Source organism: Sphaeramia orbicularis, chromosome 16 (assembly GCF_902148855.1).
Source record: "Sphaeramia orbicularis chromosome 16, fSphaOr1.1, whole genome shotgun sequence".
NCBI classification, from domain to species: Eukaryota; Metazoa; Chordata; class Actinopteri; order Kurtiformes; family Apogonidae; genus Sphaeramia; species Sphaeramia orbicularis.
In genome coordinates this window covers 37,661,264-37,674,771 of record NC_043972.1, presented here as the reverse complement: position 1 = coordinate 37,674,771, position 13,508 = coordinate 37,661,264, and the positions used below count along the sequence as shown (strand labels likewise).

The 13,508-nt window shown below is 36.8% G+C and overlaps 3 protein-coding genes across 4 annotated transcripts; 2 read left to right on the top strand and 1 right to left on the bottom strand.

Annotated features, from left to right (window-relative positions):
• The first annotated feature begins 3,296 nt into the window (after positions 1-3,296).
• Positions 3,297-4,276, top strand: cnfn (cornifelin). Of its 2 annotated transcripts, none has more exons than XM_030158781.1 (4): positions 3,297-3,380; positions 3,640-3,792; positions 3,892-4,028; positions 4,178-4,276. In XM_030158781.1, the coding sequence occupies exons 2-4, from the start codon at positions 3,669-3,671 to the stop codon at positions 4,265-4,267; spliced, it is 351 nt and encodes a 116-aa protein (XP_030014641.1). In that variant the 5' UTR covers positions 3,297-3,380; positions 3,640-3,668; the 3' UTR covers positions 4,268-4,276. The 2 variants fall into 2 exon arrangements, with proteins under 2 accessions (XP_030014641.1, XP_030014640.1); XM_030158780.1 differs by having other exon boundaries at positions 3,353-3,380; positions 3,667-3,792.
• A 917-nt stretch (positions 4,277-5,193) lies between these two features.
• Positions 5,194-11,010, top strand: tlr21 (toll-like receptor 21). The gene is made up of 3 exons (XM_030158755.1): positions 5,194-5,268; positions 6,718-6,832; positions 7,755-11,010. Exon 3 carries the CDS (start codon positions 7,838-7,840, stop codon positions 10,775-10,777), a length of 2,940 nt encoding a protein of 979 aa, XP_030014615.1. The 5' UTR covers positions 5,194-5,268; positions 6,718-6,832; positions 7,755-7,837; the 3' UTR covers positions 10,778-11,010.
• A 94-nt stretch (positions 11,011-11,104) lies between these two features.
• LOC115436061 (uncharacterized) lies at positions 11,105-12,145 on the bottom strand. Its single transcript, XM_030158775.1, has 2 exons — positions 12,012-12,145; positions 11,105-11,887 (listed from the first exon to the last, which is right to left on the bottom strand). Exons 1-2 carry the CDS (start codon positions 12,087-12,089, stop codon positions 11,231-11,233), a joined length of 735 nt encoding a protein of 244 aa, XP_030014635.1. The 5' UTR covers positions 12,090-12,145; the 3' UTR covers positions 11,105-11,230.
• Between the last annotated feature and the right edge of the window lie 1,363 nt (positions 12,146-13,508).

Below are 13,508 nucleotides of genomic sequence, written 5' to 3'. Positions count from 1 at the left end.
GGCTTTGTCATCCAAGAGTGCATGGGCTGGACTGTCCCGCCTACAGTCCACGTCTAATACTGAAAATATAAAGACATCATGAAGAGGAGTCAGATAACAGCCATTGTGAAGCAGCTGAAGTCTTGTCAGCAGCAACAATAGAGAAAAAAAAAAATCCACTTCCAAGGTCACACTGCCAAACTCAGTGCTCAGATGTCATTTCTGAACTCGAAGACATGTACAAACATGGAGATGGGTGGTCAGATCAGTCACTAAAAGCACTAACACAGAACACACACTGAAAATATTTGAATGCACAAAACTTGTGACTTCAAAATCTTACTTTTAAGTAAAAATAGGCAAATATTATCAATATTCCATATAAAATAAGGCAGTGTCTTACTATTATGGACCACAATGAGTCCAGTTTTCATTTGGATTCATTTTAATGCATTAATGTCTATGTTACATTTACATAACTTTACATCACGTGAGAGAATCCCTCCAGTGAAGAAATGATGAATCTAAATCTGGAGTGAAGTAAAAGGCACATGAATTCTGATCTGACTGTTCAGACTGAGGACACATTGAACAGATCAGATCTGTATCTGATTCATAATCACATATGGAAGTGTCAGACATGAAAAAGTCAGATTGTCTGTGATATGTGCTGTTCATACTATAACGGATAAAACCTCAAACAGATCTCAGTTACATATGAGTGAAAAGAACAATTTTGGGACAGTTTTGGCTGTAATGTGAATGAAACCACAGTGTCCTTAGTTCAGACCCTGTTTAACCCATACAGACCCAAACATCCACCATTAACCAAAAGCATCTACTGATCTAAACTGTTGAGCCACTAATCTTATAATTACATGTAAATAATTGCAAATTAATTAATTACAGTTTATCATCTTTTCATAGTCATCAGATATGACCCATTTGGATGTTCAGAAACTCCATAGTGAACATGGAAACACTGTCATCTTCTACAACTGATTCACTAGTAAACCCATGGAGTTGGATCAATGACAGTGGATGGAAACGCTTGATTTATGTTCAGGTAATGATATATTTAATTGAAAAAGTTACCTTTTCTTCATTTTTTTCTGTTTTGATACAATGACCTTTGAATTTACTGTGAACTTTTATGAACATCTACAAGATCAATCAATTACACATAGAAAAATAGATGATTTTCTCTGGAAAAAATGCTAAATTCAGAGGATAACGTTATAATAAATAGTGATAAATCACTTAGGAAAGGTTAAATTGAGAGAAAAATTCATTTGGGAACTGCCACAAAAGTCACACTGGGGCCTTATGGGTTAAAAGTGGGTAGAAATTTAGCATCTCTGTCCTCTACAATGAGTTGCTGCATTCAAAGTTGTACTCAGTAAATTCATTTTTAATTTTTTTTTTACAGCTTAGCTTCTGGAAATGGACTTTGTATATTCTGAGCAAGAAAAGAAAAGCAAGATTCAAGATTCCTTTTATTGTTATTGTATATACACAGAACATACACAACAAAATTCTGATGCGCTTGTAAAATCGGTACTTCTTGAGTTAAAAAAAAAAAAAGGAAATATACAATGCAAAAAATGTAAATAGTGTTAAATAGTAAAAACAGTAGAAAAAAAAAAAAGAAAAAAAAGAAAAAGAAAAAAGACACACACCCTGCCCCTGTCCCATTCTGTCAAGTCCCATATTCATACATTCATACCTACACTGCAAATTATTTGGTTCTTACCAAGATAAAAAAAAAACTTAGATTTAGAAGTGTTAGATGATTTATCTTGTTTTAAGAGTTAATTTCTATTTAACCCATAAAGACACAAACATCCATCACCAACCAACCTGCTGATCTAAACTGTTGCTCCATTAATCCTATCAACCCATGTAAATAATTGGTGTAAAACGCATTGTCATCTGTTCATGGTCATCAGATATGACCCATTTGGACGTTCAGAGGCTCTGTATAGTGAACGTGGAAACACTGTCATCTTCTACAACATTAATTCACCAATAAAACCCATGGAGTTTGATCAATGATAGTGGATGGAAATGCTTGGTTTATGTTCAGTTAATGATAGATTTCATTGAAAAAGTGAAAACTTTTACTGCCGTTATCTTTGTTTTTGATATAATAGTCAATCTTAATCTGAGCTTTTATGAATGTTTTCATGGTCAGTAAATTAAATACAGGAAAATACCAGATTCATACAAATAAAATGTAAAGTACAGAGGATAATATTATAATAAAATGGTGATAAATCACTCAAGAAAGGTTAGATATAGAGAAAATTTAATTTGGGACCTGACACAAAAGTAGGTCTGAGTCTTTATGGGTTAAGTATTCATACATCTGTAGACATGCTTATTTCTAGATTTAACAATCTTAATTAAAGAAATCTTGTCAAGTGAAATTATCTTGCTGCATGGACAGATATTTCACTTGTTTGGAGAACCTTTTCCCCCAGATTTATTGTTTTTGTTTTGTTTTTAGATACCCTTTTTTTGCAGTATATTTAAGGTGCAGGTAAGCAGTCAGAGAGATTTATGATAAAATCCTATCTCCACCAGTTACAAGTTGTTGAGAATAATTTATTAATGAATATTTAAGCAGCTTGATGTGTTTCATGCTGTCAGACCACTTACTTATATCATTTACTTTTACAGCCCTTTTAACTGTATATCTACACAATATAAGTATGCATGATGTGTAAAGCCCTGTTACTCATTTGTATTATTTTTCACTGGGGTACTTTAATTTCAAAACCTTGTGTTTCTTTTGCTGTTCTGAGACTTTATATAAAAATAGTATTAGTGATATTGCAGTATGTAAATTGAAGATATAACATTCCCTGTCATTACTAGTTTGTAAATCTTGCACATTTTGAGTTCTGTTAACCTGTGTTTTCTATACATCATAAAATTACATCATAAATCAGTGCACCTTTTCAACGTTACCTGAACTCAATGCATAAGGGTCACAGGTCAGTTTTTAGTCATGTTTTCCCATTCATAGAGCTGTACCCACAGTGAGTACACATACCACACCTGCACTAAAGGCAAAACCTCATTTAAAAGCCGCAGGAATGCAAATTTGCACTATGCGCCTACTTTGTCCGTCAGTTAAGTTGTGCTGATAAAAAGCACATCGCCACAGGTGCACCCAGCTCAAGGGTGGGGTACGCCCCAAAGTCAAACATTTGAGATTTGTATTTACGAGGCTGGACTGGTCATTGTTCACCACACCATAGAAACTGGCCATGGTTTGAGTGTGAGACTGATGTCACAGTGGGTATAAGAGCTGTGGCCAGGCCTTGTTTTTTGTCTTTTTAGCTTGTGACTCTGAAACGTTGGACCACCATTTCAGAAGCTACTGTCTACAGCAGGTGAGATTTGAAGCTGAACATTTCTCTTCTTTCAAGCTGAGGTTTCCAAGTTCTTCTTTGTGGGTCAGAGAGAATTGATTTTACTAAAGCTCCTGTGGCAAAAATATATTCTAACCTGGAAAATACTCACAGTGCCATATTTAACAGTGCAAAATTGTATGTGCATGTGCAAAATACCTAAATATTGTGACTTTGTACAGATATCCAAACACTGAACCACAAAATCTAGACATTGGGACTGCTTTTAAAGTTATTGTAGCTCCTTGTATTCTAATTCTTCTTGCAGCCATGGCGTTCCAGTCGAATGTGGTCAGCTCCCAGCCTCAGGTCACTGTGACACAGTACACTGTATCCTCAGGATTATCAGAGTGGAGTACAGATGTGTGCGACTGCATGAACGACTGTGGCATCTGTACGTGTTTTTTTTTTCTCTCTCTTCTGTGGAAGCTAGAAGTTAGTTTAGAACTGTTCAGTAAAGGTGAAAATATACTGAATACACTTTCATTCCCAGGTCTTTGTGCGACCTTCATCCCCTGTATCCTGGCTTGTAAAGTGGCTCAGGACAATGGGGACAGCTGCTGCGTTGGCTGCCTCCCCGGTGCTTGGATTGCTCTAAGGACAAGCATACGCAGCAGATACCACATTAGTGTAAGTTGTCGGAAGTTGTCCAGTTGAAGACCAGAAAAACCTCATGATTGATCCTTCATTTCGAGTGCAGTGATTTTTTTAGGTGCCGAACATGAGCCTGTGAAAAGACAACAGCGTAATAATGACACCATATACTGTGCTTTCTGCAGGGCTCTGTATGTGACGACTGGGTTATCATGGCCTGCCTGACGCCATGTGGACTGTGTCAAATGGCACGAGAACAGAAAATCAGAGGATGAGAAGAAAAGGAATCTTGAGTCTATTAATAAAGACTACAAAGTTGACATTACTTCTCTACACCATTTCTGCAAATTCCCTTTTTATGATTTATCTGTAATTGAATTCTACACATACAAATGCCTCAACATAGTGCACAATGCCATGTAAAAATTACAACCTAGTAAGTATAGACCATCTTTTATAGATTTTATAGCTACTTTAGTTAAAAAAACAAAGCAGAGATGACAGACAGACTCTGACTAAATAATCAAAACAAAAAGTATAACACTAGCTATTTTTTAGAAAAGATCTAATTATTCTTTTTTTTTTTTTCCCGTTAACTAGTATGTTTCATACTAAGTTCAATAGCGTCTCCCTGTGATGAAATACACTTTATGCAACAAACCACTGAGGATGTGGTACAGGAAATTCTATTCTATTTAACTTTCCACAGGATGAAATATTTCAGCTTGTGCCATTTACACGTCTTATTTATTTTGTAATGTAACTGTAAGTGGTACTGCTTCTCTTATACTATCCCATATCGTGTATCATGTGTTTATGTATTTAATGTACTATATTTTTTAATTTTCATCTGATTTATATTCATCAAAGCATCTGTACTTTGAATAAAATCTTTTGGAATGTGCTTTTTGTGAGGTAGTTTTCATTACACACCTTTGGCAGCAAAAAAGAATGTAGAAAGAAATGATCACAAACCACATCTTCTTTGTATTTTTTTGTGTCTACAGTATGAAAATGTTTCTGAAGAGGAAAGGTGGGCTAAATGATTGTCTTTTAAGCATTATAGTGAAATGCTTCAATGGTATGAAATGAGTGAGATAAAAAAAAAAAAAAAAAAAGAAACTAATTCTATGAGGAACATGTGACCAGACAAAAAAAGATGTGAAATCATTAAAAAGGAACTACATTGCTCTGGTCTAAAGTTCAACACTCTGTACACACAAAGGACTGGGATGCATTGACAGACGACGGAGACAAAGAAACACTGTGGAAAGGGGTAAGAAAACACTAATATTAAATATATAAACATAGATGTATAACTTTATTTATTTTTTTTTATGGGCTCAGCTGGCTGACAGGCAGCTGTCTGTACAGATAAGGCAGCAGCCGACACCAACTGTACTCCCAGTCATCATTGCCCATTTCTCTGACACCTTTGCTTGTGTATCCTCTTTTATTTGGACATTTTACCAGGGAGTATCTCACACTACTTTTTTTTTTTCCTTACTTGTCTTGTCCAGCGTCCTAACAGCAGAATGGTAGTCTGGTTCATTTTGGTGCTGAACAAATTTGCTTTGCCAAGGGTAACTTCATAAAGTATATGAAGCGCCCTTTGATATTCTACTGTGTTTATTATGAGTTTTGTTGAACCACATTTCAATGCCGGGCCTTAATTTTAGTTTTTTATTCGACACTTTAAAACATCACGTATAAAAAAATGATTGCCTTTGTTTTTCAAAGTGTTCATTTAGAAGCATTTTAAGTGATACACATTAGTATCCAGTATTTTAACAGCAATTTTTAAATAAATCTTGAAATAATGTGCTAAATCAAAGTTTTTGGGAGAAAATATCTGTAAACATCAAGAATTTTTGTTCTTGACCTGTGAAGAATACATCAAATGTGAAAAGTTTTTGTAGAGAGCCCTTAGCTGGATAATTACTAAGTTAATATGTTTCAACAGGACAGAAGTTGTTTCACCTTAACTGAGTAACTTCTCTTTTGTTTTAAACAACCACCAGTTTTATGGAGAGCATAAAGTTTAAACTGTATTTCAATGGTGGTATGCATTTCTTCGGTAAAATCTACAAACTACAAAAAGTATTGCACATATGTGTGTGTGTGTGTGTGTGTCTGAATGTGAAGGCAGCAATGTGTAGCACTGTTGTCCAAAAACTAATTTCCTGTATGGGACAATAAAAGTTCATCCTGATCCTGATACAGTCGTGGAAAAAAAATATTAAACCACCCTTGTTTTTTCCAATTTCTTGTTCATTTTAATGCCTGGTACAACTAAAGGTACATTTATTTAGACAAATATAATGATAACAACAAAAATAGCTCAGAAGAGTTTAATTTCAGAGCGGATATCTGGCTATTTTCCATGTTTTCTTGATAATAACCAAAATCACTTCAGGTCTTACATCAATAGCTATGGTATTGTACTGACAAAAACAGTGCTTTTAGGCATTCCATGTTTTCTTTTCTGTCTGTTTTAGTCACATGATACACACAGATGTTAGTACTTGATTGCATAACCATTGTTTTTGATGGCTTTTGATGATCTAATCATTTTTCCTGCAACTGTATTAAAGGCTATTTCTCATATCAAAACAAATGTACATTGGGTAGAAATGTACTGAAATATCTTTGTTCAATGACCTTATTTCTGTTGTTTGACCTATTTTCTCTTTTTTCTCATTTGATTTGGTTTGCTTTCATATAGATACAGCTATGCTAAACTAATTGCCACTTGGATTGAACTAAGCAGATAGCTCTCCATTGGATGATTACTGCAATGTTTCAGCTGCAACAAGACCTTCAACCCTCTAACTGATGCAGTGAGTAACCTCTTATTTCTTATGAAGAGCATAAAGATTGGGCTGTGTTTCAATGGAAAAAGGTCATGTGGTTTGATGAGTCCAGATTGACCCCGTTCCACAGTGATGGGTGCATCAGGGTGAGGAGAGAGGCAGATGAAATTTTTACCCATCATGCTTAGTGCCATCCAGTACAGTTTTGTGGGGGCAGTTGTTTTAGTGATTTGGGTTTACTTCAGTTCATATTAGAGCATAGGACTTTTTTCGGCCAGGCTGTGTAAGAAACAGTTCAGGTGCAACGTATGACCGCTTCTACCCACAAGATGTTAAATGCCTCCCCTCATCAGACTGAATAACCCACCCTCAGTCTAACGGACAATAGAATACTCACCATCCCTCAGTGCAATACTAGCAATTCACACACCTTGTTTTTTATTTTACCTTGTATATTTCCTTTATATATTGTACATATATTTTTTTTTTTATCTGTGGTATGGAGTTGGCCTTTTGTATATTTCAGTATTTCTTTGCAGTTTTGTGTATTGTCAGTACTTTTTTCAGAATATATTTTCATTGTAATTTCTGTGACAGCTTTTCTACAAAGTCTCTCTTTTTGTACTTTAAGAACCGGCTGCTAAATAGAACAAACCTGCTAAACTGTTTTTTTTTTTCATTGTTCCCCTGACAGTGACAATAAAGATGTATTCTATTCTATTCTATTCTATTCTATTCTATTCTATTCTATTCTATTCTATTCTATTCTATTCTATTCTATTTCATTTTTTATTGGGCTGTCTTCTCTCTGTAGCACTTTGAGATTCTGCCGAACGAAAAGTGCTTTAAAAATGTAAATTATTATTATTATTATTATTATTATTATTATTATTATTATTATTATTGTATTCAAATCTGTGTAACTTGACCATATGTTTTGTGTCTTTAGATTCCTCTGCCCTGACCACAATCAACAGGATACCTTTGAAATAAACCAAATCAACAAAAAATATTCGGATAAACTCCTGCCAAATGGCAAACCCAACCTGCCAGTTGTTGGCAGTGACAGTTGTGCTTGGGGCTGTTCAACTGATCACAAGTTACAGCTTTAAGAACTGCATTGAGGATCCCAGAGCAAAAGGAAAAAACTTCACCTGCATCAATCGAGGGGAGAGCAACATATCTGCCATTGTGGATGACCTGCCACTGTCTGCCTTCAGTATTGTCATCGCAATTAATCCAATCTCACACATACCAAACAGAGCCTTTGAAAACTTTCTAAACCTCGAACATCTTAAACTGGATCATAACCATATCAGTACCATTGATGAATTTGCTTTCCGAAACTTGATGAAGCTCAGGTCTCTGAATTTATCCTGTAACTACATATTGGAACTGAAACCCTCTCTATTTGAGGACCTGCGTAATCTCACTTTTCTTTCACTGACAAACAACAGGTTGAAGATGCTCCAAGTCAACATTTTCTCCACTGTTCCCCAACTAGACACTTTACTACTGCGACAAAATTTCCTGACAAATTTCTCACAGATTGCTCAATCTGTTTCACCCCTAAGATATCTGAAGACATTAGACCTTTGCTTTAACAATTTGACGTCTCTCAACAACTCAAACAATTTACTGAATCAGTCTCTCAACATCTTATATTTATGCAGGAACAATCTGATCAGCCTGGGGTGTGAACACTCATTTTTCAGGTACGTCCATCTTCTAGATTTGTCAAACAATTTTAGACTACCAACAAAAGCTTTTCAAGGAGTGGATCTGAGCCATCTAAGATACATACGTTTGTCCTCTACTGCTGTCAAAATAGTGGATTTTTTAAATACCACTAACATCAACGTAGATTGTGTCGATTTCTCTGCTACTGGTCTAAAAAACGAGAGCCTGATCAAGGACCTTTGCAGAGCATTAAAGGCTAAGGTCCAAAGGATGACAAAGTTGCGTTTATGTCATAATGGGATTACAAATCTGACAACAAAAGCATTGTATGATTGCCCTAAAATTACTCATGCTGTGGATCTATCTCACAATAGGCTGAAAAACACTAAATGTCTTAGTTTCCTCACCAAACACAATAATATACAGAATTTCAGTGCCGAGCATAACCATTTCATCTCACTCCCATCCTGCAGGAGAAAAAACAGAACAGACATGGTTACTTTCAACAATTTAGAAAATCTGAGCTATCGTTACAACCGCATCCTCTCAGTCAGTTGCTATGCTTTCAGTAACACACCAAATCTCAAGTGGCTACAACTCAACATAAACACAATAGCGTTCCTTAATCGCAAAGCTCTCAGAGGGTTGAAGAAGCTGGAGACACTCCGTTTGGATAATAACCTCTTAACTGATTTGTTCAATGACACCTTTGAAGATCAAATCAACCTAGAAATACTTAACTTACGTAACAATCAAATTTCTGTCATTTTCAATAACACGTTTCTCAATCTCAGAAAACTGACAACACTAGACCTGGGAGGAAATAAGATCTCTCATTTCGAACCACTGGGCCTCGAAGGACTTCATAGTTTGTCCAAGTTATATCTGGATGGTAATAATCTAAAACAGATTGATTCTTCTCTTTATCATGCATTTCAAAACAAACTGAGAGCGCTGGATTTACAGCGCAACCAGATTCGCTTCCTCAATGAAACTGACATTTCCCCATTTGTTAATCTCTCAAAACTCAGTGATCTGAAATTGGATGGACAGCGGCCCTATGGCCTCACTCTTCTACCGCGAAATTTCTTCCGTGGCCTCCGCTCTTTACGCTCTCTGTATCTCACCGATAACCACATCTCTCATATTGCTCCTGATGCGTTTGATGACTTGGCAGGATTACATTTCCTCACATTAATCAATTGCTGTGTTGGAGTAGCACAACTACAACCAGGTGTCTTTAAAAATTTAAAGAATTTGACCAAATTGATTGCAGAAAACATGGGCATCCAAAACTTCTCAAAGGAAGTTTTTGGAAATCTGACACAGTTACACACACTGCAGCTCAACCGTAATGTCATGCAGAGCATTGACGTCGATGCACTGGAAAATCTCCCTAACCTCCACTACCTCGACATACGTAATACTCCTTTAACCTGTACCTGCCAAAACACAAAGCTGCAAAACTGGACACTCCATAATCCAAAAGTTCAGGTGGTGTATCTCTACAGTCAACCCTGCCAAAATGAGAGAAAACACAAATTCTACAACTTTGACACCAGAATTTGTTATATAGATCTAGGCGAGTACCTCTTCATCACTACAGCAGTTATTATTGCTCTGTTTACAGTCTCTCCAATACTTTATGTAAAACTGTACTGGAAACTGAAATACAGCTACTATGTGTTTCGTGCCTGGTTTAGTGAGCAGTGGCGCAGACTCAGAGAGGAGGAGGAAAAATGCAAATATGATGCTTTTATATCCTACAATTCCTCTGATGAACAGTGGGTCATGGAACAGTTGCTGCCCAACCTAGAGGGAAGTGGATCATCCTTTAAACTATGCCTACATCACAGAGACTTTGAGTTGGGCCGCGATATTGTGGACAACATTGTCTCTGCTGTCTACAGTAGCCGCAAAACTGTTTGTGTGGTCAGTCAGAATTTCCTAAGGAGTGAGTGGTGTTCTCTGGAGATACAACTGGCCAGCTATCGCCTCTTTGACGAGCATCGGGATGTTCTTCTGCTTGTGTTTCTGGAACCAGTTTCAGAGAGGAAGATATCAACCTATCATCGGATGAGGAAGGTGATGCTGAAGAAGACGTATCTGCAGTGGCCTGGCTCAGACTGTGCTGACCCGACACAGGCCCAAGACCTGTTTTGGAATCAGTTACGGAGGGCAATAAGAACGGGTGGTCAACTTGAGACAGATGAAGATGAAAGATGTATAAATCTTGTGACAGAACCATCTGACACTGAAACATTAGATGAAACTTATTATCTATTACCATGACAAAAATCTAAGACAACACTCTTTCACTGTTAAATGGATTTGTATATGCATTAATCCAGTCAGTACAATATTGTAAATGTAAATGTGTGACGGACCATACATTGAAAAATAAGGTCATTTATACATACACAGATCAACAATATCTTTATTTTCTTTGCACAGGGTGTTCTGCATATTATTTAGCATTCAAATGTGAGTAATGCACAAAATAAAAACTGGCTCCTTGTTGTAGACTCAGACTTTTGACTAAAAATCTTGCTCTATAAAGAATTATCCTTTATATGTATAACAGTTACTGTTATAATGCTCAAAACTGTGCTTTCAATAAGATGTAAATGTTACAGTTTTACTGTGAACACAACTTGATGGCATAAATTAAAAAGGCACTGCTCTTCAGAAAAAGTACTTCAAAAGAATCATGTAGAAGAATGTCTTTTTGCAGATCAGCACACATTAATACAGTCTCATAGGAGGGAAGGACCAGTGTTCGGGACTTGAAAAAAAAGAAATGGTTGATGCTGAATCTCTGTCAAGCATGTGGGAGGGAGGGTAATGTGTTAAATCATTTTGGTGGATTCTAAGGGTGGAGTAAGCTGAAGAGGCGCTGAACCGACTGAAAGACTGGAAGGGGCCGCTCTGCTGAGGATGGGTCATTTGGTTAGAAAAGGAATGACCAAAAGGGAAACTGTCTGAAGCTTCAATCGAGCGTTGCTCCTGTAGAAATGGTATTGGCTCAGATGAACGTCTGTCTGGTAGATGAACATGGTAAGGACTGAGGGGCTGGATATTGTCACTGTGATGAAATCTACTGCTCCTCTCCCTCACTGTTGTGGCATCAGGGAGATTCATAAAGCTGTTTCTGAAGGAGTCAAACCTTGCTGGCTCTTTTCTTGGCCTGATGAAATGGTCATCCAATTGCTGAGGCACTCTGAGTTTATCTTCATAGTGTTTTGTATGAGATGGAGCAAACAAATGCTTGCTTTCTCTTGATAATCCTTCAGACGGTTCAAAGTCCATGCAGAAATGAGGAGAACTCTTACGATTGAAGATGTCGTCCAAAAAACTAACAGATTTCTCCACAGAGTTGGTGGTCCATTCTGCATCTGCCTTCTGTATGAGAAATACCAAAGAGTGTTTCATTATAAACATTACATTATCTTAAGTCTAAAAAAGACATAAGATCTCTGAAAACAGGTGGAATAAGTGATGGGCAGTGTGAAACTTCAAGTCTTACCTCTTCACAGTACTTGTTTGGCCACTGATTTGATTCATAGTTAGACTGCTGACTTTCTATCGTTTTGAAAGCTGACATTTTTTCAGCACCAAAACATGGCTGACTGGTAGACTCTGCTTGAAATGCAGCAGTAAATACATGTAAAAAAATTAAAGACAGAGATGAGATAGGCAAGACTATATGATGTGCTACTGCAATAATATCAATTAACAATAAATATAATTATATTCATATATGTGGACCAACAGCTTTGGGTCAGAAAAAAACCCTAAAATACTGAAATAATTTACATAACAGAGGTAATTCACCATACTATATATTAATATAATAACATAAAGATAAGATATTTTACTCTTAAATACTATACCATTCGAAAACATTAGGTAAAAAAAAAAAAAATGGAAAAATGTAACTATAAAAATAAGTGGCAGCCAGCACGATTCCTGCTTAAATTTAAGGAAGAACATTTTAACATAATTTTAAACATATTCATTTCAGTAAAAATGCTGTCTATTAGTGCTTACCTGTACACCAGGATCCTCCTTTATCAGTAATGACTGGCTCCTGATCCTGAACCTGTCTTGGAAAGGGATCAGTGTCAAAGTGTAGACGTCGCTGCACTTCTCGAAGGTTCCTCTGAAGTTGTGGTCCATGCCTCTTCTGCAGGGCTTTCAATAGTACCTCCCTGCTTTCTGCTGTTAGGTTTCTTTGTCCCAGATGTGGAAACCATACACTGTGACACAAACTTGCTGCCACTGCACTCACAGACTTAGATACAGTGTCTGAATCATGGTTTGGGTGATTTATGATAAAGCTGTCACTGGTACCAGCAGTGGTGGAACAGGAATGCAGAGGTGAGGTTGGACTAGTATGGTTGATTTGTTTTGGATAAACAGGGGGCTTCTGGTTGTTTGGGGTGTGCTCTACAGCAGGATTCATCTGCCCCTTAACCTTCTTCTTCTTCCCCACATTTTCATTGTAGCCAATGGGAGTTTGTGGTGATTCTCTGTCCTTTATAGATAGCTTGGTTTTCTTTTTCTTCATAAAAACTTCATCAAAGGAGCTGTGTTTCGATGAGCCAATGTTTTTGTCACCGTCAGAAAAAAGATCAATGATTTGTGCCGGTCTTTGCCCTGGTGTCAGATCTGAAGGCTGACTATAAGAACCAGGGATTACTTTCTCTTTCTCTTGACAGTTATCCAGGGCCTTTGCACTTAACTTTGCTTTCATTTGAGATGACCCAGCCTCATCATTATCAGAATTTGACAAACCACCGCTGTTGTTCTTTTCTTGAATTTTCTCACCACTTTTTTCAAGTTTCCTCTGCTCACTTAATAAACGTTCAATATCAATAGACTTCACTTCATTGTTAAACAGACCATGGTGTCCTATCAGACGGTTATCTGTGATGATACTAGGCTCCTGTGCAACGGGGGCAATATTTGGAACTGGTACATCTATTGTTGATGAACATCTATTATGACAGGGGCTATGGAA

Excerpts from the sequence above, each read along its gene's own strand:
- cnfn (XM_030158781.1), top strand. The coding sequence starts at position 3,669 with ATGGCGTTCCAGTCGAATGTGGTCAGCTCCCAGCCTCAGGTCACTGTG. Across the intron at positions 3,793-3,891 it reads CATGAACGACTGTGGCATCT|GTCTTTGTGCGACCTTCATC; the intron begins GTACGTGTTTTT and ends TTTCATTCCCAG. Across the intron at positions 4,029-4,177 it reads GCAGCAGATACCACATTAGT|GGCTCTGTATGTGACGACTG; the intron begins GTAAGTTGTCGG and ends TGCTTTCTGCAG.
- tlr21 (XM_030158755.1), top strand. The coding sequence starts at position 7,838 with ATGGCAAACCCAACCTGCCAGTTGTTGGCAGTGACAGTTGTGCTTGGG.
- LOC115436061 (XM_030158775.1), bottom strand. The coding sequence starts at position 12,089 with ATGTCAGCTTTCAAAACGATAGAAAGTCAGCAGTCTAACTATGAATCA. Across the intron at positions 11,888-12,011 it reads CAAACAAGTACTGTGAAGAG|AAGGCAGATGCAGAATGGAC; the intron begins GTAAGACTTGAA and ends TTTCTCATACAG.